The sequence below is a fragment of the Anopheles merus genome, chromosome 2R (genome assembly GCF_017562075.2).
Source record: "Anopheles merus strain MAF chromosome 2R, AmerM5.1, whole genome shotgun sequence".
NCBI classification, from domain to species: Eukaryota; Metazoa; Arthropoda; class Insecta; order Diptera; family Culicidae; genus Anopheles; species Anopheles merus.
The window spans coordinates 31,859,874-31,887,612 of NC_054082.1; the positions used below are offsets into that span (position 1 = coordinate 31,859,874).

The following is a 27,739-nucleotide window of genomic DNA, read 5'->3' on the forward strand; positions in this document are numbered from 1 at the left end:
TTCCACCGGATCAGCAATGGGGTGGAACATTTCCTGCATAACTTATTACGGTGAGCTCCGTTTGCTTTCGCTATAGAATCAGCTGCTACCTGATGGTCTTTTCTGGATCTTCTTTTCTCGCTGCTGAGCCGATTGACGAAGGATAAAGTTTGCCCGAAAAAGTCATTCTGGTGGAACCACCCTTCCTCCCGAAGGCGAAAGAATAAACCGATAAAATGTAATTCAGGAATTTCAAAAATTTTCCTTTAGCGCGCACTATCGTTAAGGTTTGGTGCGAGGGAAGATGTCCTCCAGTTGTACATCTTACTTTTTATTTATTGATTGCATGTTACCTCCATTCGAGATAACTTTAACCACACTAGCATGGCATTCCAGGTTGGTGTGCAAACAGTGTGGGCAGGTTTGTTATGCCGCAAGATTCCAATTTAATCTAGAGATACTTTAAGAAGCAGGAAAGAAGCACAAATGCATAACAGGAGCGCAGCATTGCTCTGAGCTTTGTAGAGTTTGAGGTGAGTATTTCACCCATTTTCGGTTCTATACCCTACGGCTCGGTCGCTATTATGGCAGTATGAAAGCAGAGCACCCGATCGAACAAATTGGCAGCCTGTAAGAAATGAAAATAAATTCTTTTCGTTTACTTTCACTTTCTCCCCTGCTTTTATACGCCAAGGATGTCATATGGAAAGTCGTTATTTTTTCTCGCTTAGGTACAGAGTGAAGCACACAGGGAATGGTTTAGGTCTTCTATTTTGCAGAAGCTAGATTGCTTTTATTGTATCCGTTAGCTTTCACTTTCCTGTGGGGACGCACACAAACGGAAGCACAAAACAGGTAGATTGTGCCCTATCATGCGCAAATCATCAAACGTCGTTCCAATTTTTCGAGCGCACATCTTTTCCTTGTTTCCCCATCACACGAGGACAAAGAGATGAGGAGAGTAAGTTGTTTTTTTAGTAGCATATTTGAGGAAGGTAGATGAAAAAGTATTTGCAATATATATTTTGTATGAACACCGATTTTGATAATAATTTGCAACATAAAAATATTTAAATATTATATGAAAAAGTTAATCAAACTATCGAACAAATAAGATAGATTGCACCCCAATGGTGTTGATTCTTCGATTGGTAGAACAACGTTTGTGTTCACAATAAAACGTGACTGAGTTCCAGAATAGCGTGCCGATCTGCTGGTTAATATTCAAAATCACACATCACCAGGCGTAGAATTCTTCCTCCTCAGCACGATGAGAAAAAAATGCCGTGAAAAAAAGGCACGTGAATTCATTTCACACTTCACTACATTTATCAATCTGACAGGTGACAGCTTCGGAGAAACGTCAGATAGACAGCAGATAAATAAACAAACAACCAATGGGAACTGAATCAAAAAGGATGCTCTCTCCATTCTAGTACCCCAGAGATGGGAATCGATGTAAGTGTTTTTCCAAGAAAACGGCACATCCACCACACACTTTGAACGATGGCTTTGCTTGGTTCAAAACTTTGCTCGATTGTGTGATGATTGTTTGCAGAATTTATTTTGGAAACTTCCCAATCGCATAAGATTACTTTTACTGTAACATATTTCTGAACACTAGTCTCACGGTATACGCACGATTCATTTACATCTCTGTGAATTACATTTTATTCTCCTGACACACGAAATCAGTATCCACACTTAGTGTTATGTTTATTGAAGTCTCAAGAAAGCAATTTTCCCGTACGACAGGTACGCTCGACCTTAGGGACCGTCGAACGCGCTCACAAAGGAAGTTGGTAAACAATCAGCTGGCTCGTCCAAATAACTAAATAACATCGAATTAACAATCGTCCCTAGCTTAATGCTGGATGAAATTGCCCCGGAGCTTCAAGAGATCGAAGAAGCAATTAATGAGACGGTACCGACTGGCGTACGATACGCAAGTGACCTGCAAACGGAGGTGCACGGGGTAGGCTAAACAAAGCTCCACATAACAATTAAGTGCACTAATCGGGCTCCATGTTGATGTGAGTTTAATTTCGTCTCCATATACCTTACCATTCCACCGTACCAGCGTACGGGAAGTTAGCCGCTTAGCATCGAAGCATCTCACCGTTTGCGTGACAGGTCGGATGTTTTGATTTCCTTTCCGAACCTGCTACGAACCGACGGTCGAGAAAAGCCAACGTCAAATCCAGCCCACCTCATCAACAGCCAACAAAGAGTCTTTGTGTCCCGACTGTTAAGGGTATTGGTGCCGTGGTTTTGCATGAAGGGAATTTTGAAGGACCGGCAGCAGTCCGGAAGCAATGTAAACGCATGCTGGCGAGAAGCCTGCCCGGTGCCTCGTGCTTCAACAGCACACATACACATTCGACCAAAGGGTCACCAATTACGTAGGTTTCATTGTTTGGGTTCAGTCCCAACCTAATCGATAGCGTCTGGCTTTGGGTTTGTGACCGTTTTTTTTTTTTTTTTTTTTTTTTTTTTTTTTTTTTTTTTTTTTTTTTTTTTTTTTTTTGTTGGCTAGAGGATGAGGACAGCGGATTTTACGCAAAAATAAACGCTACCTTTCCATAGCGGGGTTTTGGGGTACACAGTAAGCTAGCTGCGTCCTGCTTTAACTCTCAGAGTTGTTGTGTGGTTCTTTTTCTTTTGTACCGATTAGAGACGGTGACGAAACAAAAGAGCTGGCTTGCACATACACAAACCACCGAGGAACCGTCCAGATAGAGCAAGCCCGTAATTAGATTTGTGGACGAGTTATCCAACCAAACCGAGCCGTAATAGTACACGCCGATATTTAACTATTATTGGCAAAACAAAAACGAAGCTTGTTAGCTGATAGAATCTCATCGAGATAAAACTTGTGCAACTCCCATATACGCCCGCGCCGAACACCCCGAAAGCGTGCACCATAATAACATCGAGCAAAGCCCGTCTTGAAGGCGGTAGAAAGGGAAAGATAAGCTCAACCGGATAGCCTGAAAAGAGTTTTATGTAGCAGCAGAGCAACGGCAGAGGCCGCAAAGTTTGGGATGGACAACTTTTTTTTCTCATCATACATGATTCCGAAAGGAAGCTCAGCCATACGTAGAAGATAGCCAAAAATCCAGTTCGGAAAAGATACAAACATCATTTTGGCACACATTCATGGACGAAAGTTCTGGGTATCTTAGTGATGCTAATAGCAACGGTCTATGTTTTATTTCTTCGTTCTGTTCACGGCAAATTGGAAAATAATGTTCCAACGGGCCTAGGTGACCGATTGATGTACAATAAACAGGCGTCATTTAAGGCGCATCACGTATACCCTTGCCGAGGAGCGCAGCGAACTTCCGCGGTGAGCAATAAATTACGATTATCCAAGCACAAAACTTTTCCCTCTGCGTGGTAAATACGGCTTCGGATTGAGTATCAAGATATTACTACTTGAGTTAACTCAGCGGGAGGCATCGCCAGTGTCAGCAAACGCACAATTTTGCGCTGTCTCTCTCTCTTCAGTCGAAAGGGCAAGAAACAACTAAAAAAACTTATAGACTGGTTGTGTACAATGAAACAACGAACGAAAGCGTGTATAGAAATCAAGCAAGCTAGTTCCGTTCGCAAAGAAATAATGATCAGTACAAGTGGGTCGGTGAGCACCATCTTTTTTTTTGTTTTGCAAAGTATCTTGAATGCCCTAGCAAAGACCAGCCGCTACGAACAAACTTTTGATCGTGCAAAACACACGCTCAGTTGTTTCTATCTTGAAGGGAAGAGCCCAAAACTGTCTTTGCCGACGACACAATTGTCACCCTCCTGGGGGGCTAACCCAAGAATGCCATAAAGAAAAGCCTTAAGAGCACTCCTTAGAGCCTCGGAGGAAGTCAGCTCGAAAACTGTTTGCCATACTGTGTTTTGTGTGTTTATCTTCTTTTTTCCAGTTTCTCGGCGGTAGCTTTCAACTAACGGCTTCAACTCTGGTACATAAAGCTCTAACTGGCCCATTACGGTCCCAGCCAACATCCGGCGCTAGAAAGTTCTTTGTCTCAAAATAACACAACCAAATGCTTTTTATATTGCGCGACTGTGTCTGTGTGTGTGTAGGAGCGTAAAAGATGTTGTGTTATGTGGAAGCAGCAGCGGTAGGAAGCTACATTGTTGAGACGGTCGGAAACAAATCGGGCAGCTTCAGTGTGGTAGTGTGCCAGTGTGTCTTTCGCGCAAGGAGAAAATTCTCTCCCATGCTCACACAATTTCTCACCGCCAGGGGTTTGCTGTTCAGAATGAAACGGAAAGTTTCCCAGAGCAAGCTTAAGCGTAAGCGTCGTGCTAGCGTGAGTTGCACATTTTCCTACTTTTGTCCACACGACACCTTCAGCGAATGGGGAGCCGGTACTAGCAGCTCGCCCGGAAGAGCCTATCATTCGTACTTCCTCCCAGCCATAGCGTGGTTTGGTGCTCCTGCTTAGCTTCTATATGGGCTCGCTCTCATTGACGTGACTTCTACAGCAACACCGAAGCTTTTGCAGTGGTATTGGTGAGCGGTTGGGAATGAACGCATGTTGCCTTGGAACCGTAGTTCAAGGTCTCCGCAAGGCCGCATGCTCAGACGCTTCTCGCGCGTGTAGACATTTTGATCAGCGCTCCTTTTCACACACTAAGAGACTCCCGCATTTGTTCAGCCCGTTGGTGATGGTGGTGCTTGAGCGTACATTTAAAATCCCTGTGTGTGTCCTGTGGCCGCAAAGCATTTGCTGTTGGCACTAGAAGCGAGGAATGCATACGGCACCGCACTTCAACGGTTTAGTTTATGATGTTTTGCGCACCCTACAGTTCTGTTTGTCTGCTGCTTCTACCTAGATTTGTAGTTTTTGTTTCCGCGATGTCGTTAGTGGTAGTGACGGAAGCGTGCAACTTTCGCTTTCAATTGCCATTCGCTAGCGGGGAAGAATTTTCAAGTAGTTTCAATTTGCCTCACTTTTTTCATTTCTGGTACATTATTCGACAGGTTATGTTCCAATGTGTGTGTGTGTGTTGCAAATAGTGCGCAAGGAATCATTAAAGGTTTTTATGAAACATGGCACTTGCAATGCAATACATATTTCTCACCAAAGCATTTTGAAATATTTCCCCCCAGTTTGTTTTCCATTTTTTAAACAAAAATGTTAAATTTGATATAAATTTCCACACAGTTATGCTTAATTCCATTAAAAATTCTTGTTCAAAATGAAGCACAAATGGAGGCCGCCTGGTACCTCAAGGGGACAGCGTGCTTCGAACAGAGGAGATAATTTTCGTAATTGAAAATTTAATTAAAGCCACTTTAAGCTTTTGTGTCGCGGTTTCATCCCACACCACGACTACCAGTTTCTATCGTCTGCTTTGAAAATAACTACTTCACGAACGCAGCAAGTACTCGCGCTGGTTGAATGAAATTCAGCCGAATTGCTCCAATGAGACAAGCGAATCGTTAACCGAAATGGGTGAAATTCCATACCGATTCTCACTCGGTCTCAACGTTCCACACCGCATAGCCGAGGCCAAGAGAACGAAAAGTTTCATCGAGCGAAAGGAAAACGCTGCACGCCTGCTGAAAATCCCGTCGGCCTATAAATAATGTCCAATTAAAAGTTAAATTTTCTGTAAAAATGTGCTTCGGTGAAATGCTTCGTCTATGTGCGAAAGAAAGTCAAGCGATTCTGGCTGGCATCACTTGGGACAAAACAGAAAGCAACGATAATCAGCGGATGGTATATAACGAGAATGTTTTATTATGAGAGGTATGGCATTAAGCAAGGGGTCCGTACCTGCTACCCCACCAGCAGGGTTAATCAATATCGGGCTTATCTAACCACCTGATCGTTGCGCGATGAGGAAGTTTTCTCTCTGTGGCGACATCTCTTTGCCTACTTCCTGCCCTTGGGAACGTCAGCCGTCTTCCCTCATTAAACTCATTATTGACCTTTATTGGCAGATTTGAAGGAAAGTCAAAGTTTTGTAATTAATTTATTTTAGCCCTCACGCCTTAACGGAAATAACTGGCAGAGAAAAAAAAACGCCATAATTGCCGAAACCAGATTTAGGATGAAAGTCCATAAGACTAAAATGACGTGATGGTAGGAAAGAAGTGAGCTCTGCGAAAGGAATGAGGGTAGGTTTTACTAAAAAAGCAATGAATGTCCTTTTCGTTTTTCTAAGTTTACCTGAGTTAATTGCGCAAAAAAATGCCCAAGAAAGTGAAATAGGCAGTAAAAGGAAAGACATTTCATACAGCTTCCCTGACAGTGCTTGGTTTAGTATCAGCACTTCAGGCAAAACGTATCCGGTGAAAAGGCACTTCTTAAGTGGCCCAATAACATTTACCAATTAAGACAATTGTTTTCGCGGCTCATTGAGAAAACTGGGCCGTGCTTAGTAGCTGCTAATTATAGAACACGATTGTTGAAATGCTGTAGCGTAAATTAAACATATAATAAAAGCAATGTGCATGATAAACAACGATGAGTATTATCTTGTCAAAAGATGAAACGTACTAAATAACTCAACGCATAACACTTTATTTAGTACTAGTTGTAAACGGTATTGTGGTAATTGTAAAATTGTAAAAGAATTATTTTCAGCTACGTCTCAATTCTAACAGGTACTCAGACCAATACAAAACGTTTGTATTAGTGTTTGCAGCAGTTTCATGCACTTCAAACTGCCCAAAAACTGTATACATAAGAGCCTGCGCAACACAAAAGTTCCCAACATTCCACTGGTAAACTTCGCAAACATAAAACATTTATCTTCGTTCCGTGCCTGACGTATGAGGAGGTCGGTGTACGTGCACAAGCTAGCTAATGAAGTGTTTTAATTCACCGAGGGTAGCCGTATTTTTCCTACCGTAGGCTGGATACAATAGAAAGTTGCGCCAGTGGAATACATTTAAGAGGATTACAATGTTTTCCAATTTCAAGCGAGACGTGCGTTGTGAAGGCCCAACTATGCGAAGTATGTTTATGCGAGCTTTTGGGATGGTATCAGTCTGTGCTTACGTAGGATAAATTGAACTGATGGGTTCTCTTGCATAAAATCAATAAAGGTAGAAAATAATCGTAAATCGTGTAAAATTATATTAAATCATCTGAAAGCATTTCGCATTTTAACCTTTTTTCTTTTCAAACTTCCACAAAACAAGTAATTGTTTCTAAGTTATACAATGTTCGATCCTAATTTTATTTACACATTATTCGTTACCTCACAAATACAAAATGTATTACCAATCGACCGGTATTAATTATCCTCCGATATTTGGCTCTACTGAGTGAGCATTGCACACAAAACATCCATTGTCTATTTTGCATCACTAACGAATCGACATGCCGGCTACGGTACGTTCATTACAAACCCTTTTCTTATTGTAAAGTGGAAGCACTGGTTTGTAGCTTTTGATTCAGACTACTATATACGAATGTCTGATTCCATGTTTTGTTATGTAACACCGATTCACTAAACACTACCATAAACACCGTTTTTGTCCATGTGCACACACTTTGGGACGTTTCGGGAACGCCTGTAAATCGATAAATTTAAGAAAACATACCAGCCTTAGCCATTCCATATCAAAAAGAGTTCTTTACAACTGTGGTACATTATTTTGTTCCTGAAAGTATGCTCCAACTCTAATACTTTAAGGGGCTATTGTTTATTCTACTTGGAACACGATTAAACGACAAGAGCAATGAAACACACAATGCTACAAACTCCTGTAGCTTATCTATCGCTGCGAGACGACTGCCGATACTGTGCGTTCCGACCAGCCAGCTATACTGTGAAAACCTAAACCCAACCCAAAAACGCCACTCTTCTTCCTTACGTTTTGTCACTTGCCCAGCCGCCCACCACCAACACTCACTTCCAAACACGGAATGCTCACAGACTGCAACGAACCGACAGGAAGCCGGATCAGTAAAGGGAGTGTACAATTTCTTCGACGTTACCTAAACCAGACAGCGGCTCCACCCATTGCCCTCATTCCCGTATGCCGTGCTCATTCCGTCTCCGACATGAGTATGTTTGTTGGTTAAAGCTTGTGTTTATTTTGCTTTGCCGGATTTGAGCATAATTTCCCGTTGCCCACTCCAAAAACCGACCGAAGGACTCATCATAACAAATGTTCAACTCGGTGTGCGTATGTGTTTGTGAAATGTATGAACTCACATATACTACCACAGATCGCCAAAAATCAGCTGAGTGGTAATCAATAATTTACAACAGTCTTTTGTTGTCGTCGGTTGCTCTCTCTCCCATCGAGGAACGCGTGTTTTAATCGTACATTTTTATAAAGCACCATGCGCCTCCATAATTTCCATTTAGTTTTGCAGTCGTAGTAAATATGTAGGATGTAAAAATAAAAATATTTATGTGATTTTTTCTATGAACATAAGCACAAATAAAACTCAATAGTTGGTAAAGTACAACGAAGGTTGATAATGTTAGTCCCCGATGGACTAATACATTATTTGACAGAAAAAAACCCTTAGATGCAATGTTAATTTAAATTCAACTACTTTCGCGGCACGGTTCTACTAATACCAAAGCACGTATTTGGCTAGAAGCTTTACCAATGCCACTCACGATTCGCCCAGTCAACAGTGACGCACACAAACACATAGCAGTTTTTGGTATCGCAGCGCGTGCGTCGGTTTTTACTTTCATTTGCGTTGTTGTTTTCGCTTTTAAACAGCCTTGTGGCCGAGTTTCATCTGTGTAGTGTGGAACAGCTAAAGCTGTATTGGTGCAATGACAAACTTTCGCTTTTTTTCCTGTGCCCATAGGCCACACTCACACACATAGCCAGAGTTGAGGGATGGGTAGATAGAAAAGCTTAACAGAAACGCTCACAAACACACAGGTTGATTGCTACACAAAGAGAATTCATCACAAGGCACCGCGTACAGGGAGCGTTCAGTTTTACAGAGCCAACCAGACGTTTATTGGTGGATGGTGGTATTTGTGACAGGAAGATGGTAATATTTCTACAAAGCAGGGCTTTTATGAGGCTCTTCAACACAACAAAAGATGCCGAGCAGACGATATCGCGTGCACACACAGCTTTTCACCCGTGGTCCAACAAAACGAACGAAGGAAAACAAAACTGGAATTCTAGGATCGTGACGACGACAACGATTTCCCGTGCACAAGACAAGTCTTCCTCTCGCTTTCCGTTCTAGTCGGAAGCTTCTACGAGCGCCGGAAATACTTCCGTTTGATTTTTAACAAAAGACCCGAATACGGTTTCGTGCTGGTCAATTATTCTCTTTTTAGTTTGCTGGTGCGGCCAACAGTGTGGCAGCTCGTTTGATGGGACCATAACAGTTCATTCGGCATTTTATGCCAGCTGGTTTCTATTTTTCTTTACATTTTCACAGTGTTAGGAGCTCATTCGCTGCCAAGATTGCACACTTATTTTATATTTGTGCTTTTGCTGTATCGCGGAGAAGCGCGAAAAAGAAAGACAAAAAAAACACGCTTTCATCGCTTAACTTCACGCTTGCCTTGTGTGCGTCCCTCGACGCGCCGTAGCCGATGTCGCGATCAGACTCCGGGGGAATTGGTACCGTAATCTAATTTTTTATTGAAGCAATAAACTCCCTCGAATGAAATGCTGCGCTTGATATGTATCGTAGCTTTTCGTGCGGATTTTCCAAACCGGGACCGGCAAACGAGCGTACTTCCGTATCTAAAACTTACCTCTCAATCCTTCCAATAACGTTCCAGTAAGGCCATGGCTTACACTTCAACGTTTGGCAAAAAAGCCCTGTGCAGATTCAAATAAAAAACGTGCTTCCAGACGCGCTCACACACAACGAAGCAACGAACGCAACGAAGAAACCTTACGCTGGCACTATGTGAGACGATTAAACCGACGATCTGTGAGATTTCCCGCTTCGGCTTTGGTTTGCAATCGCTACTACACCAAAAAAGGGGATTTCATTTTGGAGCAAAATTAGAAGCAGCTCAGTCGACCTAGAAAAGGCAAGCAATTCTAATGTGATTAAAGGTCGACAATTTAACCTAGAAGCTGATAATGATCCCTTTTCTAGGAGAGTGGAGGAGGGGTATCGAGGCGCAGGCAGTAAGGGATGCTCGCATATTTTCATTCCCATCACCACTGGTCCACCAGTGAAGTACGGCAGAGCCTGCCTTCGCGCATCTTTTTCCACTTTGCTACACCGTACTGCTGCTTACTTGCTCGATTTCCCCATTTTTTACTTAGGCGTACCACAACGAACCTGGAGGGTTCTACACAAATTAGAAATTCTTGCTCAATTTTGTGGGTAAATAATGGCGGGGTAAGGTTTTTTTTAGCTTCGCTAACACTGAAGAAAAACGGAGAAAACGTGGGCCGATCAGGGACGGTTGATAAGTTCGAACAGTCCCGAACTGTTTCTGGGTTTCCCTTGCTTTACAAGAGAGTCCCAAGGATCCCCCCGCGGCGGCACAGTGTGTGGCTTCCGCTTTCAACAATGCATTCCTTGATGAAAGGAGGCACTAAAAACGTAATCCTGCCGTGCAAAAGAGGCTCGTTGAGTAAAATATTCGCTCTAATAAAGTGTGACTTCTGGAGGGAGGGAACAGAAAAGGCAAAAAGCTCATTTCAGCAGCGCTGCTCTTTCGTTGCGTGAGCAAAGCTACTTAGGGCGCACAATTTATGGGACTCGTTGACAGATGCCGGATCGCACCGGAAGTGTTTACGGGACGATTCTAGCACAAGAAACAAATATACCGTGCGCCCAATGGTCTTATCTTTAAATCTACGGTGATAGCCATTGTTTGCAGGTAAGGTTTCACTAACATTAACAAATGAGCATGTTCAAGATCAGTTATCCGTTACTTTCAAGTTCCTATAAATTCCGCGTGTCGCTGCTCCTCGATTTTGCTGATTGCTTTAGCACACGGCCATGCAATCAATTTGTGTTGATTTTATTTTGATCCTTCGACAATTGTAAAAACATGATTGCTCATTAAAAACATGATTGCACCTTCTCAGAAGGACTTCCGAACGGATGGCGGCAGCACTACAATGCAATTCAATGTGTCATTGCAAATGACGACGATGGTGAAGGTACATGCAATGAATCACAATCAATGAAGTTTGGTTATACCAAGCTCTGAGCAGGGATCAAAGCATGGGCAACAGTCTACGTTGTAACCGGTTCGCCACAAAAAAGGTAGGATCATGTGGAGCTACGTAAAGGTTCAAAAAAAAAAACTTGTAAAAAAGATTGCGTCGGTCATAAGAACCCTTTCAGCCAAATAAAATTACAACCATCGTTTTGGGTCGGTACGGCTAATGGTATGGTCGATAAAAAGTAAACCGAAAATCCAATCCAATTGTGACCAACGATTGTGATCATTTTTTTTCCGGAAGATGACCATATTGTAGATTTTCTAGTACGGGATTCCGGGATTCATCTGAAGTGTACAGTATATATTTTAAAGTGGTTTGTGTGTGAAGCAATTTTAGTAATTGTTTTGTATATCAATGCTACGACCGCATGCGCGCAGAAAGAAACTGACTACTGATAGAGAGCAGTTAAAAACTGATGACTTAGGATAGTAGATAGATGGTTCATTAAAGCGTTGCTTTACTTGCAACAGAAAATAACACATAAAATCCCTTTTTTTTATCTTGGATCAATCACCAGAGAGTTTCATAAAAATCAGCTTACTTAAAACGGAAGCGTTTTCGAGGCGCTTCCGTGTGAGGGACGTAAATATGTTGTAACTTCGAACACCACCAAATACACCCAGCGTCCGGAAACTATGTTTATTAGAGCTTGGGCCAGCGTACTACACACGGTATAATACGTATACTGGTGGCTGCTTTCGCCGATAAAAGACCGAAACAACGACCAAAAGTTGCCGATAAGTACATATCCCTCGAACAGTAATTGTACTTCCCTACTTTTTTACTGCTTCTCAGAGGAAATGAAAACGAAAAACTTTACCACACACACAACCACACACACTCATACCAAAGCAGCTGCTGTGTTAAATTCACCTAGAATCATGTGTTCCCGGTTCAGTGTTGAGCTGCGTTGTACACAGCTTAAAAAAATCAACACAGCAGAGGGAAAGGAAGGAACACGATTAACATTCCGTTGTTACGAACACATTCCTACCGGCTATGGTGTTATGGTGGTTGCCACGCACCACATCCGGATTTCCGCCAAAATTACAAAGCACCGGGCATGAAAAGCGTCGTTGAGTGCTTCCAGCGAAGGCAAAGTTTCGGCCCGATACACGCTCGCATGCATGAACCAGGGGCAAGTCGCCCGGAAGGTAGGTAGTTCCTGCTTGCCGCTGCAGCTGTTGTAAAAGTTATGTTAATTTGATTTGTAATTTGCCACCATTCAGAAACGCTCCCAGTATCCCTCCATTAGGATCTGCCCCTCAAACCGACTGTCGTCCCTCCTTCAATTCTGTCAATCTCTTTCAAGCTTTATCAGCAAACTTGAGGGTGTAAGGTAAGGGGCACGATTTGCAGTGTAGAAAGCTTCGAAATCGCAACTAGATAATGATCCAAGAAGGAAGAGAGGTAGCTTCTGGCGGAGTAAGGTAAGGCAGGTTTGAAAATCGTTACGAAATTGGATAAGAAAGTAAGAGCGACCTGCTTCACGATGGGTTTTTCTTTTACCGCTTCCACCGATACTGGGCTACTGGAACTTGGGATACGTTTTCATTTGCTTTCAATTTTAGAAATAGTGAAATGTTTCATGTTGATTTTGATATGGTTTTTCACGTAAACTAAGATACTACACCAAACAAGGTCAAGGCCTTTTAATATTGACAGTGCTCTACTCTAGGTAACCATTAACAAGTTTAATAATAATGCAAACTGAATCTATTTAGGATTGTAACGATATCGTTGGTAGGTCCATCCCATATTGATTGAAAATTTCGAATCATACAATTTGCTGGCAGCGGATGGCGTTGATTTTGGGTAATAATAAAATTGCTTTTTTCGCCACGTGCTACACCATCAATCTAGCCTGGCACAACAGACCAGCATTTTTGCCCATTTTGTCGCTAGCCAGCGGTTAGACTTTAGCATGCTTTATGACTGACATTCAACAGCAAAATATAAAAAAAGATCCCTTCCTCTCAGATTAGCTCTTGGATTAGCAAATGCTCGATCCAGGAAAGGGAAAGGAGCCTAACTTATAGGATCGAAGAGATTACGCAATTCTTCATCTCTTCCCTTCGCTCAGTTCATGTTCCGCGCCCTCGGGACCTGCAAGTGAATTTAATTAAGCCATAGCAGGGATGGGTTCTTGCCTTCACTGCCGTACCTTCGTTGCAAATGATTTTGCGTTAAATTGGTGGCTTTGTTTAATGTTTAACGTGCAGCAAAAAAAAAAAACCCCCACAGTGTCACATTGCTGATTTTAGTGTAGGCTATTCTTTATGTTCCTATCCCCCGAGAAGGAAAAGCGAATGGTTGGTACTTTTCCAACGAAAAATAGGGATGGCACAGAAGCTAATTGCAGATTACGCTGCCGTATAAAATGAAACAAATTGGATTGCTGTCTCTAGCGATCGGAGAGTATGTAAGACCGAGGTGACACGAAGTGAAAGATATATATTACAAGCAAGCAACAGATCTTTATTCCCACAAGTTAGAATGACAAAAAAAAACTGCATGAACATTTTATAATAAATGTTAAAGATGTTATATATTTATTTCCATATGCTTATTGGATGTGATTTTTTTAATCCCCAATAGCTTCATCTCCAGCAAACGATCAGCAGTATTAGTACTCAGTTGCTTAGTTACTGCTTCATTTCCTTTCATACAGTGGTATGGTATTCCGGTTTCCGTTTCCGTGCTTAGCGATTTTATGGGTGAATGATGAAAATGTCCGCCCTACCTTAATCCGTGTACCGCACCACACTCTTCAATCTTGCTCTAATCAAATCCACCTCTCTCTGCTCTTCTTCGAACCACCCCTAGCAGTTAATTTGATACGGATGAATTGCATCAAATACCACACCGCCGTTCATGCTGTCTCATGATGCTGGCAGATGAGAAGCTACAAGCGTCTCGAGCACAACCGGCAGGATTCAAAATGTCTCAATTTCCAAGAAGAATGGATCTTGAGATGTTCACTTTAGAAAATGTGCTGAACTGGCAAAACATCACATTGCGTTGTGCGTTAAAAGCTCTTTAAAATCCGATCCCTATGTCTCAACTGAAAAATGGGAGACGTTTCTTTTGAGGCTACTCAATATTACTGATGGCATACAACTTTATTTACATATTTGCGAATGATGAAAAATCATTGCAATGATATAATAATGCAAAGTCAACTGAGATACACTGTTCTTTGTTTTTTCTCTATTTTTTTTTGCATTCTGGAGAGTAATGTAAATGTTCATGTTAAAGTTAAATGTAATCTTAAGACACAGAACAAAGAACAGTTTAGTCATGTTGTTTGCATACGTCAATAATACGAATATAAGACCTCACTATAAATGAAATATAATTTTTTTTCCAGAGTTCATAAATAAACTATTAAAATTGATAACTTCTACCGCGCGAATATTGTTAAACAACTTGTTTCTGTCACGTGTTGAACGAGATCATACGACGGGTGCAAATGTTAAACTTTTATGTATAGTTTTACGGACAGATTTTCACATGACTGTCAATACAATGCAAAACAATATCAACATCTATCTTCACTGGCGATCAATCAAGCTAAACAATCAGTTAAACAGCTAAGAGGATCGACCAGATGGTATGAGATAGTATTGTGATAGACCATCATATAGGTTAAGCAACAACCACAACCGGTTGAATCGCTCACAGCATTGCTCACGTTGCTTAAAACCAGTTCAAATCATAATGTACCCTATGCCTCCTCTTTCTATTGACGTCCGAGCGGGATGCATTGAAGTAACAAAAACAAACAAACATCCACCACACAGCATGGAGCTGATAATACTACATTGCTTTTCAATAACTAAACATTTGAAACACTATGAGTAAGAAAAACGCATAACAAATATAAAGCGACACAACACGACACTTATCGTTATTTCACTCAGTAAAAAAATGATTAAAATGATGACAATTTGTTCGTTCAAAATTGAGGAAGACACTACTAGACTTTGTAGCCCTTTCTAATACGGTTTTGTAAGAAAACGTGTTACAGCGTAGATCACAGCATCTCAGTATCAGTTTCAGCATTAACGAATCATGTGTTATAAATTATGAAACGACTCTTCAGCAAAATTAATTACCTCTAGCCAGTTCATTTCAATTTGAAGGGTACAAATAGGATGCGACATCGCTAAAAATATGTTATGTCTTTATGTCTTCAACATCAATACTTATGTATGTTTTTTTTTTAGTTTCAATAACATTACTCTCATGCACATATGTGAATTTTATATTGTTTAATTTTGTGATTATTTGATTACCGACACATGTAGTGCCCTAGGCATGTGCTTAACCCATGTATGATACACGATTCGATTCACTGTCAGTGCAATCTATTACTCAATCTATTTTTGTTACGGCAGCTCTTACAACAGCCACTATTTTAATTTCAACCTTGCAACAGACGCATCAACCACCCCTTTCTGTCGCTTAAACCGTTCTTTTTGCTGGCCACAACTTGGAAGCGCTCGATTGATTGTGGTAAGTATTTTATAGGCCACAATTGAGACCGGGTCAGGTTCAAGTGGCTCAGCTGGTGTTGATTAAATTTTTGGATTCGTTACTTCCATCACTGTCCATCCGGGGACTGGGCAACCGAATTGTGCTCAACATTCAGGAAGGTCAAGAACGACGAAAGTGAAACACGGCTCCATTGGGATTTTGTTTGTTCGAGTCGTTGACAACAGAGCAAAAAATTATACCAGTGGCATTTTGGATCAATTCCAGCATTGCATTTTTGTTGTGTCGCAAATAAAATTCCACACGTGTTTTGTTTGGGAGAGTATTTTACGTTTTCCATTGTATTGTAGTATTCCACTGTGTTTTTTTCATAACGAACAGTAAAAAAGCATTTAAATGCCACCAGCTGACAACAGGATACACGAAGCTTTTCTTGATTGGATAGGGTTATGCACACATCGTATTATCATGACGAGCCTGTAGATGGCTACAAAACGTGTTTCAATTTTACTAAAGAAGAAAAAAACAATACAATCAAAAAAGAAAAAGACAAAAGGTGGCCAATGACTTTTTCTTACTTTAGCTATAAACCAAAAAGTGCAACACGCAAAGGGTGCCACAATAAGACATTCGTTTGTGATCAATTCTGCACGCACGTTTGCGTGTTTGTGATGAGCCGTGGTGATGGTTCAGTAGCCTCCTCTACTACAGTCATTATTTATTAACGATGATATCGAGCCTTACCGACGATGGCAAACGTAATGTATTTTTTGTTCCTCCTCCAAAAAAAAGGGACATCTTCACCTTCTCCTTTCGGCCACTGCCGTTAACATTCTTTTACCGAAACTGTGTTGGACATATTTAGCGGAGAAGCTATACAGTGAAACAGCGTATGCCACCTCAACCCCTTCATTACATGATGGACAGTAACCAAAATTTAGGGCTCGAAAATGATAGAGAACATCGCTATCGCTAGTAGGAATGCCAACACTACATATTTGCATACCTTCTGCCCTAATGTACACCACTATTCTTGGGTGGTTGGGAAAGCTATTTACTCATCACCCACGCCATCGTACCATTGCTGAGTGCCGGAATGTTAATGAGTGTATGGTTAGCTGGTCGGACTAATTGAAATTCTGTAGCTGAAAAGGAGCAGAGCATGTTGCGCCCAAATTTACGTCTTCTGAACAGTAATCTAAAATGCCATTTCAATTAACTCAAATTAAGCTAAATTAGTGCTTTTAATGACTACCTCCAAACGCATGGACTGCGATGTAATATTTTTTGGTAACATTTTTTTTTGCATATATACATGCACTTTTCAATGTATAGAACAAGCGAAACATCAAATATCTTATACAAAAAAGTAGGATCACACATCATCACGATAGATTCACACATTCATTTCCCGATGTAGTAGTTTTTTTTGTCAACATTTCATATGTTTTTGACAGTTCTGTCACTCTTGCTTCGCAGGGAGAATATTTGGCATAGCTTTTTGTCCGCTATTGATTATGTAACACGGTTAGGATGGGCGACATTCGAACCTACAGCGCTTCCTTCCGGTTTCATTTCCGGGAATCTGCCGCAGACGTAACTGACATGGGGATGAGGCTCTCCTTTTGCTATTAAATATAGAAGCCGGCTGTCCCTAATGGACATCTAAACACGTATCAGGAATATATTATGAATAGTGGCCTTTTCGTTTTATCATTTGCAGATCAATACGGGACGGTATCCAATATGTAGGAGCGGGTATCACGTGTCTATGATTTTCGATTCACACATATCGAGACTCCGTTCGATGTCGCATTACAATAATCGAACAAATTGTGGCATACATTATTATTTCAAGACGCCAGCTACGAGTGTTTATTAAGATAATCCGATACAAAACGGATTAACATTGCCTTGGGTATCGTTTTGAATAATTATTTGAAAGGATATTTACAAAGTGCTTTACAAACATATTTACAAACATGACAGTATATAATTTTGTAATAAAATCTTCAAATATGGGTATTTAAAAAAATAAATATCCGGCTTTTGATGAATATGACTTTTTAAGATAAAATGCGTTTTAATACGTACAAAGAATCAAATGTAAAATAAAGAAATATTTAACACTGCTCTTTGATACCATCCATCGAGATCGATAGCCACGTGTTAGTTAGATGTATTTGTCCTACAACACAATCTCCATTCACACGCCGATATCAAAAATAGTAACGGTCCCGTTCCACCGTTGGCAAACCTATTTTCATTCAAGAACCCTATTTTTGTTTTTTGTTTTATTTTTCCTCTCTCTCTCGTTCAAATCAAGAGCAATCCAACGCAATCCGGTTTGTTCGTGCTTAGTTCATTTACACGTGACTTTGGGGTACCGCAGGGTGTTTCATTGGCGGGAACAGTAGTTTCAATGGCGCCCATCCATAAATGTAGGCACTGGTTTTGCTTTCATAATATGGGAAACGCTTTAAATATATAACAAGGCGAGTCGTCCGATCGTGTTACGACAAACTGAAGGAATAGGACAAAGCGACGGCAAGCGATATAATAAGTACACGTTCATCTCTAGCAGCCGGTCGCCATGGGTACAACGATCCTCTGCAGCTGAGCAATAAATTATCTGGCTATTCCTGACAGCTTAAGCAAATTCGGTAGAACATAACATCAGTCAAATAGGCATACCTCTCCAAGGGGCTGATGGGGGTTGAAGACAGTATAATTTTACCTGATTTCTAGCTGTTTTCACTTTCACTGAAACAACACTGAATGTTTCCATCTTAAAACAGTATCTTTTTGTCGGTGACAATCGCACCACAGTTATGCCAAATTTAAACACCAATCATTACCATCTGTAAAGGGGCTCGCCAGTTGGGGAGTTTGCGTGCAGGACTGCTACGCCATATTTTCCGAGAGCACCGTTAAATCATGATCGTGTTAAATTTGGCACGTCAGCGCCATGGCAACCATCATCACGATCCGCTGCTACTGCAGTGTATTAGTGTTGAGTATGATCACAACCGAAGCATGGTATCTTAGGGACACAAGAGCTACACAATCAACCATTCTGGTATCACCGCTCTACCCCAGGTCGCACCCCACCGGCCTCGCTCGCGTACACTGTTTTATGTTCGGTCAGTTGAGTATGTTTACTCTGTAGCATTTGCTTGATTCGGGTTAATTGATTGCAATGGTGCCATGTGGCCAACCGTTTGTAGTGAACAGTGGTGACAAAAGAAGCACATTGGTTTGTGTGTTATGTGTGTTCACACAGGCCCACGAGCGGTTAAGAAAACCATCAATGATTAAAGGACGCGGGTTCAACAACAATAAAAAGAATTACTTACACGTGCCTGTTGAAAACTCGAAAAAAAAAAACAACAACAAAGCAACATCATCCGATATGATATCACCATCAAAATAGAAACTCTACCAAAGCGTGTGGCGACGAAGCTTGGGGAAAAAGAACAAAATCAGAGCTATATAAAAAAAGGAAATTTCAGCGCCAGACCAAAATCTGCACACTCTCAACGAACGAAAAACAATTTTATTTGAACCTGACGCGCACAAATTGCTGTCTAAACTTTGAGACGAATTCCAATTGAGTGCGCGTGGTGTTTATGATCTTTTTTTTGTACACGCGCAACCATCTGGTGGAGTGTTTTTTAGGGGTGGTGTTTTTTTTTGCTGTCGCCAAAAATTCATCCCACATCATCGTGTCTCGTGATTTCTTTAACTAAAACAAACAACAATTTACTACTAAATTTAAATGACGTTTTCTTTCATTCTTCCTTTAACATTTCCTAAGTAGCCAATCGTAATAAAAGGACATATAGCCGACGAACTGATAATATGATCACACACAGCAAGACTAATTAAATTGCAATCGATTTACATTCACAATACATTTACTGGCAGTGTATTGGTCTAACAATATGTCTGATTGTATCAACAGAGTGCCAATTGTAATTATTCTTCTAGTTTAATGTGCTACATTAATTCCAATTATATTCCATTAAATTATTTAAATAATAATTTATTTAACAAGCTTAGTTTTATTTGAAAGTGTTATGTGATTGAACATTTTCCTACACACAAAATCCAACGACACAGCAAGTGCCGAGTTAAACATGTTTTTCGTTTAACAAAAAAACACACATACACACAGGCAAAACGAATGTTGATTTGACATGGCATAATAAACGATAATCTACCAACGAATGGTAAAAAGACACAAACAAAAAACAATATTTCTGCCTTTCCATAAGGCAACGTTAACGCTATAGCTTAACGTAAAAATGAGACCCAGGAACAGGAGAAAGAAGAAAAAAAGATTCACATCATATGATTCCCTCTCGTATACTCGTATACGTTAAAAGATGGGAATGTTTTGAGCATGATTTTTCCTACAGCCGTATTTTCGTGAATAAAGTATTTTTTTTAAACAAATTTCTACCACAGGGAATGATTTATAACGACAACTGCATCGAAAGCGTTTCGCAGACTGCGATCTAAAAAAAATGATCCCATCTACAGGTAAGAGAAAACGGTCGCATGTTACACCACACCACGTGTTCACGCACGCATTCGTTTTCGGACAAATCGGACTTAGTCAAGACTGAGTTTACGACAGTTTAATTGCCGCGTGTGTTGTACGAAATAACAATCATGACGAAAACAAGAAAAATATGCATAGTAAACCAAATGAAGCGACTACCTACCTTTATCTGGGCTGCAAAGGAAAATGAGCTATAAATTACGATAATTATGTGACAGCTGAGTGTCCTTCGACAAGGTGCATAGCAAGAACTATTTCAATATTGTTCAACCATAAGCTCTGAAGATATACCACGTATCGTTCTATGAGATGAAATGAGTTGTACATTTTCAACGCAAGATCGTAGACCACATAATAAAGACCACACTATATTAACTCTTTACGAGTCTTGAAAATATAACAAAGCACACCGAAGATAAACGACGTATATTGTAAGGGATGCATTTTCAATGGGAGCGCTGGGACTGATAAATCACGGACAAGAATTATCAGCCACGGCGATCATTCTTGCTGAGCTAGCCAGCTTAGAACCGCCCTGTCGAGGTGTAGTACCGGTAGGGATTTGCAATAAATATAAACAGTGCAGCGCATGGCGAACCATTTGCAGTGCAGTTCGCGCGCGCTCTGCTTGAACGCTTGAACTGTTGAGCTTTAATGTAAGACTTAGCAGCTAGTAACGTGCCACTGATAAGAAGGTAACGAGTTGATCAGACCCCGGCATTCGAATTGTACGAGACGAGAGAAATGAAACATAAAATGCTGCAGCAGTCCATGCTAACCTTTGCTGCATACGGGCCGCCCGTGCCGGGTGTTAGGGTCAGATTGCGAACAAAGAGCTATTTTACGAAAGGGCATCATCAGCTTTGTTCCGTCTCGTTTTGAGCCATTCGAGCACATCCTGGCTGAGAATATCCGCAAACTCCGCTCTTGTTGTTGTTGTTGTTGTTGTTGTTATTGTTGACGGTTGCCCGAACACAAGCGGTACCTTTTAAATCCGAAGGCAACCGATCTCTTCGTTCCGTGTAAATTTCGGGTCAGATAACGAAACGGAGAAGAAAAAAAAATGTACAAAAAACCATCCCACAATCACTTTTCCCGAGCAGCGCACGGAGCGGGGACAAGTCAAATCAGTTCGGCGAAGTACCGCAAGCTTACTGGCAGAAATTATGCTCGCTCGGTTAAGAAGAGTGTGATTCTTTGTCTTCTGCCACCAACGTTGCCACCGCACGAGATTGTACAACCGACATTTTGAAAGCACAATGGTGCCAAATGCCGCGTTTGTGCTTCCTTACAAAGAGCATATAGCTCGGGGTAGGGGAAAAAAGGTAAAGCAAAATGGTTGGCGTAACGCATGGACAATGGCTGATGTGGCTATAGTGAAGGTGGATTGAAATGCAACATTCGCTGCACTCCGCAGTGACACTGTGTGGCATCGGACGCCTGGCTTACCGATGATTGTCGGTGAATGCACAAACATAATTGAAATTTCGTTCGTTCGCCTATTCGAGGGAGGAGAGGCTAATATTGTTAGCAGCGGGATGTCACAACGAACAAGATGTTTAAGAAAGGCAGGGGGATTATGTGACAATGGGGATTTTTTTCATCAACCAGTAAGGGGAACAGTAAAGAAGCTGTTACAACGCTTCAATGATTTCAAATACTGCTTTAGAATGGTAACACATGGATACGTATTGCTTATATCTGTAGCTAGCGGCTTACGGCGGTCATTGAAACTTCCAATTGACAATACGCGGTAAAAGAGCTCTAATGCACCAATTGTCGAAGCACACTTATTGCACACTTTGTACTAATAAATTTAAACAATAATAGTATTGACAGATTTATTGACAGAACACTATGATGAATCTTCCAATTCTAGTTTCAAATTCATGTATGTCTTGTTTGTCCTTATAGAAATTCACAACAAAAGTTATTGTGTTTGAAAAATGATTTGCGTTGCTCGTATGTTGACGAAAAAAAACGCATGAAAATATAATCTATTTTTGTTGAAGAGCGATAGCGAATTTGGCACGTTCTTCAATATTCATTCGATGCAGCTGTCTTAAAAAGAAAGTAAAACAATACCTACCTTAGGGCGTAGTTCACGCACACAACACTGTGCGGTTTCTGCTTGTCATATATGACGGTGGCTTGGGTCACGACCCACGCATAGCCACCAGTTTTTGCCAGGAAACGGTAGCGGGATGTTTCGCTCTGTCCCTTGCTGATGACTGAAAATTAGGATAAAAGACGGATGAATTAGATGATTTATGCTTTGTGATTGCTGTATTTATGCAGTTATTGTAAAATATTATTTTAGATGTACAAATTAAGTAAAAATCGTTCTTGTTCCTCAAAATTGCTATGAAGTCTTCCCACCCGTTTGCACAGCCCTATTGTGATAGCGCAGTAAGCGCTACCACCCCATCACAAGAATCCCTTTGATTAACCGATGTTCGATCCAATCAAACACAAAAGACCGATGCAATCACAAGCACCATTTCCTTTGTGGTGCATCGCAAGCACAAGCCAAATCCAGAAAAAGTAAGCGCAAACAATGGCTTCTGGGGAGGTGCTAAATACAAAGATGAAAACTTTTCATTCGTTTACCAATTTCCGTTTGTTCCCTCTATATTCGAGATAGAACTTGAATCGCGGACCAAAACGAAACGATACCAACGGGTCGGGAGGGATTTTTCTCATTTCCAAATGTATACACATCTCAACTACTTCTGCAATGGGTGGCACAAGTGGAGTTCTACACAAAAAAAAACCCGAAATAAAAATGAAAATCAAAGAAAAACTTTTTCATTTAGTTAATTTGCCGCTGCTTTTCGTTGTTACCTACATGTTTTTCACCCGGTTTGGCCAACACAACCAAAACGCAAGCGGACGGTTTCCGCTCAGTTTATGCTTTGGATTAGAACACTTCAGGATGCATCAGCAGCAGCACAAAGTATTCCTTGCCTCGGTTCGCGTGCAATGTTCGACGGATTGGAAGGTTTGGGTGATTTTAATTTAACGCCAGAAGCGATATAAAATGAATTCTCTCCCCGGTTCGGAGCTCTTTGTGTGGCTGCCGGTAACCGCAGCAGTAGCAATGTAATTAACACGGAATCAAAAACTTTGGGGTAAAAAAAAAAAAAGCAAAACCAACTTGAGTATTAAAACCCTCAAGCCACATTACAATTGAATCGAATTATTTTGAGGCCATTGACATTTTGTTTGTCAAAACCGTAAGGAATCATCCATTGGCATCTCGAAATGCGCTTGTATTTGTTTTTTTTTGCCGTAGATCCCAACGATATTGGTATTTGATCATAAAAATCAATAATTATGGTAGCTACTTACTGAGCAAGCAAGTACATCTACATAACCTTTATGTTACACAATGAGTGCCTTAAAAAAGCATAGCTTAACTATTCCAAACCCCCTACAGAACGTTAAGCTTTTTCGTTGCGAATGCTAATGGACAGCAGCAGCAAACGAGTAATTTTCCGAATCGATTGAGCTTTTAAGAGCATTGCATAAATTCTCATCACCCGCCCCTTGGCAGCTCAGGACAGCTAGGCGGGGGCTGGCCAGAGCAGTTATTGTGGTGGAGGATAATAAAATCAAAGCTTCCGGAGCAGTGGCCGAAAGGGAGGAACTTTCGGACCGAAGGATTGAAACAAAACAAAGCTGTTTTCTTAAAGTAACTGGGCGGTTCGCATAAACAACGCTAGGGAGAATATTATTACGCCATGGGTAAACGGGGCCGGTGAACGTAGCAGGACATTTACCTATGCCACAGCAACACTGCACCAGGGAACGTCCCATCCCGCTGCTGCACGTAGTACAATCTCGCCGGGGACAGATACGTAAGGGAGCATACAAATTTACACCGGAGGGAGAGGCGCCAGGTGTACTGAGCGAGGCGAAGTAATGGTTGCCATTAATTGTGAATTTTATCGGTGCTCTATAAAAATCGATGCACACAATCGTAAGGTAGGTCGGTTTATGTAGGAGTGCATTAGTGCTTTGTTACGGTCGTGAACCACCAGGCACCTCCATCAGTTTCCCCTGTTCCCTCTCTCAGTGTTTTTGCCATTTCCTGTAAGGACAGTGCGTTCAATGAAGTGCTTTACCTTAAGCACTTACTATGGTTTGTTTTTAATTACATCCGTTTTATTTGCATTAACTTTTGATTCGCTGCGAAGTAAACGGCTGTGGGTTGAGTAGACAGATGATGATTTTTGCTTCAGGCATGTACCCATGTCCCAACGAAGCTCGTAAACAACATCCACAGAACAAAGAGATTGTGCAACAAAATAAACGCAAGTCCAAACCCAATCCTTTGCTGCTCACTAAATCAGCTTATTAAGTCCATGAAAGATTTATTAGGGGTTTGAGCATAATTGAATTTTCAAAAAAGCTCGTTCCCCCGCATCCAGTTACAGTCTTGCATTCTTAATGCACCGTAGATGAACCTGCTTGATGGTCTTTTGTTTTTTGGTTTGTTTCGCTTCTTTCACAGCGAAAAGGTACCCACGATAGTGTGGTTTGAACATTAGCCACAGTGGACGCATTACTCCAAAAGCATTAGGAAAAACCCCTGTACGAACGCCCCAGCGTCGCTACTTTGTATGTCACCGCACGATTTTGTTTGGTACGGCTGGAAGGGGGTTTTTGTTTGCATTTTACAAATAATTTTATCCTACCGCAACATAAAGAATATGCCATCAACCATCTTCACGAAATTATCCACCTTAAATCCACTCGATCCATGCCCCACCGGCAAACAAACTGCGCTAGCAGCAGCAGGGACCAGGGACACACAACGCCAAGCGCATTATAATCATGTAAACATTGTTTCATTGCTGCTATCCACACAGCAAAGCACATTGGCCATTCCATCACCGCTCTCCATTCCGCTGATCCGATTGCTGCTTTGCCACGGAACGGCGGGGCCTGGAGAAGGAGGAAAGACCAACTACGATGCCCTTCCTCCCTAGCAGGGTGGATTTATGGAATGTCGTAAATTGTGAAGATTACTTTTATGGCATCGGGAGACAAACGAAACTATATACATTCCATCCCTGACCTCGCCCTGCCGAGGAGCGTTACAATGAGAAACAAACAAAAAACGCGCGTTCGTCGCATCTTTGTGTACTTCTTCCAGCCGTTGCCGAAGAACATAACCAAACTCTTTGGGCGTTGTTTTTCATGATTCGAAATTCAGGACACGGTTGGGGGGGAATGGCGTGCACGCTAAATTGAAAGGCACAACAGGGAGATGTGCAGAGGAAGAGATCACGCTCGGCCATCACTGCCATTTGCGAAGCGCTGGTAAAACAAAGTTTGTCCTGACCAATTGCCAAATTTTGTGTGTGTATTAGTTTGCCAACTGCCAACTCCCCAACCGCAAAAACCGTTGCCCAAAACCAGTGCGCTGCTACCACTTGAGTGCAGTAAACCTTTCAATCTGATAAGTTTTCAAGTTGCGTGTAAATTTTCTTTAAAACACACACACACACACACCTACATATATGCACACAACCGACAAACTCATACAGCTATGCCACATTGCTCATTTTATTTCACTTTATTACTACCGTGAAGAAAAAAAATGTTGTTTTTTACCTTTTTACAACACGGCAATTTGTTATCCGAAAGCGAATGATAATTTCCCCGGAGAATGTTAGTTTGAGGTTGTGTGCTGCTTTTGAGCGGTGAGCTTTTTCTTCCGATCTGCACTTTCTGTATTGCAATGTGCAAGAATTGCATAGCTAAAGCTACTATTTGCAAACTTTTTAGTTAAACTGCGGGTAATAAATTTTAAACTTTCTTATATTGAATCGTCGCATAAACAAACGAGAAGTATCAAAAACTCAAAATAAGACAACAACAATGTTAATATTAAATGCAAACAAGTGCATACGACAAACAGCTATCACTGGCAGCAGAACACCAGCAAAAAACTCCCATCCCTGCCCATAATTTATCACACAGTACAAACTAATCCTTTTGCAAGGTACCATAACGCTTAAGCCGCACTTGAACCCTTAATCCCTCGCTAATGATGCACTTGATTGTGCTTTTGCGATGATATGCTGTGCAGTGGACGCGTTCTTCATCCATCACATTCTGGTTCGGACTTTTCGGAGAAGCAAGTCTTAGCAGTGCTGCAATAGCAACGGGGGAGGGAGTGAAAAACCACCAAATCTAGCACCCGGGTTTAGCAAATCCGCTCGAGCAGCTTTCACCAAACCTCACCATCCAGCAATAATGCATGCTTCAAAAGTAGCAGCAGCACGATGATTGAAGTGTTTGTTGTCGCATCCCCTTGCAATTCCAAAAGCCCGTGAGCTGTCGTCTTTTCGGTGTAATTTGTTAAAAGTGACGTCAAATTGCGGTATGGAATAATCGTTTCGTCATGCAATTCTTGCTGCGCTTGAAGAGCATTAAGCTTCGGTTCAAAAGCCTCGCCACAAACCAATAATAACGATTGGGTTGAAGGTAGCTTAGTATTAGGGTAGTGTAATCATCCTTTCACTGGCAGGGGGACCGTCGAACTACTTATCGTTCAGATATTATGAATGCTTCTCCGCAGGAAGAATGGAGCAACATCTTTTCTAAAACACACACACACACACAAACAGTATCCAAGTGGCTACATACATATTCCTGTAGTCCTCGATGTCACCAAACCTACCAAGGTGCAGTTGGTACCAGTCAACAAACAATATTGCCCATCCCTCGGGTGCAGACAGCACATGCGGAGGACGCATCGAAAATTCAATTAAATTTATGAGACGATGATAAATTATTTCGCTTCACCGAGCGATTCATCAACTCGTGCTGTTGCTGTGTGATGATACTGTAACGAAAGTCCCAATAATTCCCCGGCTCAGTTGAACCCTGGGTTTCCAGTTAGGTACAAGTCAGCAACATCAGTATGCACCACATCAGATGGGAGCATTCGAAAGAAGAGGAAACTAAAAAACAAAAAGCTTTGCTTCCAAACGGTGCTTCTATTTTGGAGTAAACTGGTACCACTCAGAGACAAAGGCAAGCTTCCTCACCGTAGAGCACACACTCATCTTATCTTCAGTGCGATCATATGCTGGAGGAAGGCCGAGGGGAGGAAAAGCGCCAAGGTGAAGCAGCATCCCGGTGTGCATACATCAAACTGATGAAAAGGAACCGGAATGATGCACTGCCGTTAGCGAGCGACCTCTCGCCCATCCTGACGTGAGGGGTTGCATTCGTAATAAATGCTCCGTGATTAAAATAATAAAATATTGAAACATGAGCTCGTTCTCCCTCTTGTCTTCTCCGGGAGCCGGTCGGTGGCAGGGTGTAAGGAAAGGGGTCGATGGTGCCACTGTTTTCGCTTCGTGTGTAACTAAATTATTATTATCAATTTATTTATCCATGCTAACTTCTGCCCAAAACCCACGACCCAGCGTTCCGCACACGGTTCATCGTCGGGTTCTACCATTTACATCGTTCGTTTTTCCGCTTCCGTTGATGGAGCATTTTATGTT

At 41.5% G+C, this 27,739-nt stretch overlaps 1 protein-coding gene across 2 annotated transcripts in view; it reads right to left on the bottom strand.

The window, feature by feature from the left end:
* Window positions 1-27,739, bottom strand: part of LOC121588302 (protein similar-like) — a 121,890-nt gene that overhangs the window by 58,052 nt on the left and 36,099 nt on the right. For both annotated transcript variants that reach the window (XM_041906061.1, XM_041906060.1), the window contains exon 6: window positions 22,300-22,441. In XM_041906061.1, the coding sequence (XP_041761995.1) occupies window positions 22,300-22,441 (142 nt within the window). The remainder of the gene's footprint in view (window positions 1-22,299; window positions 22,442-27,739) is intronic.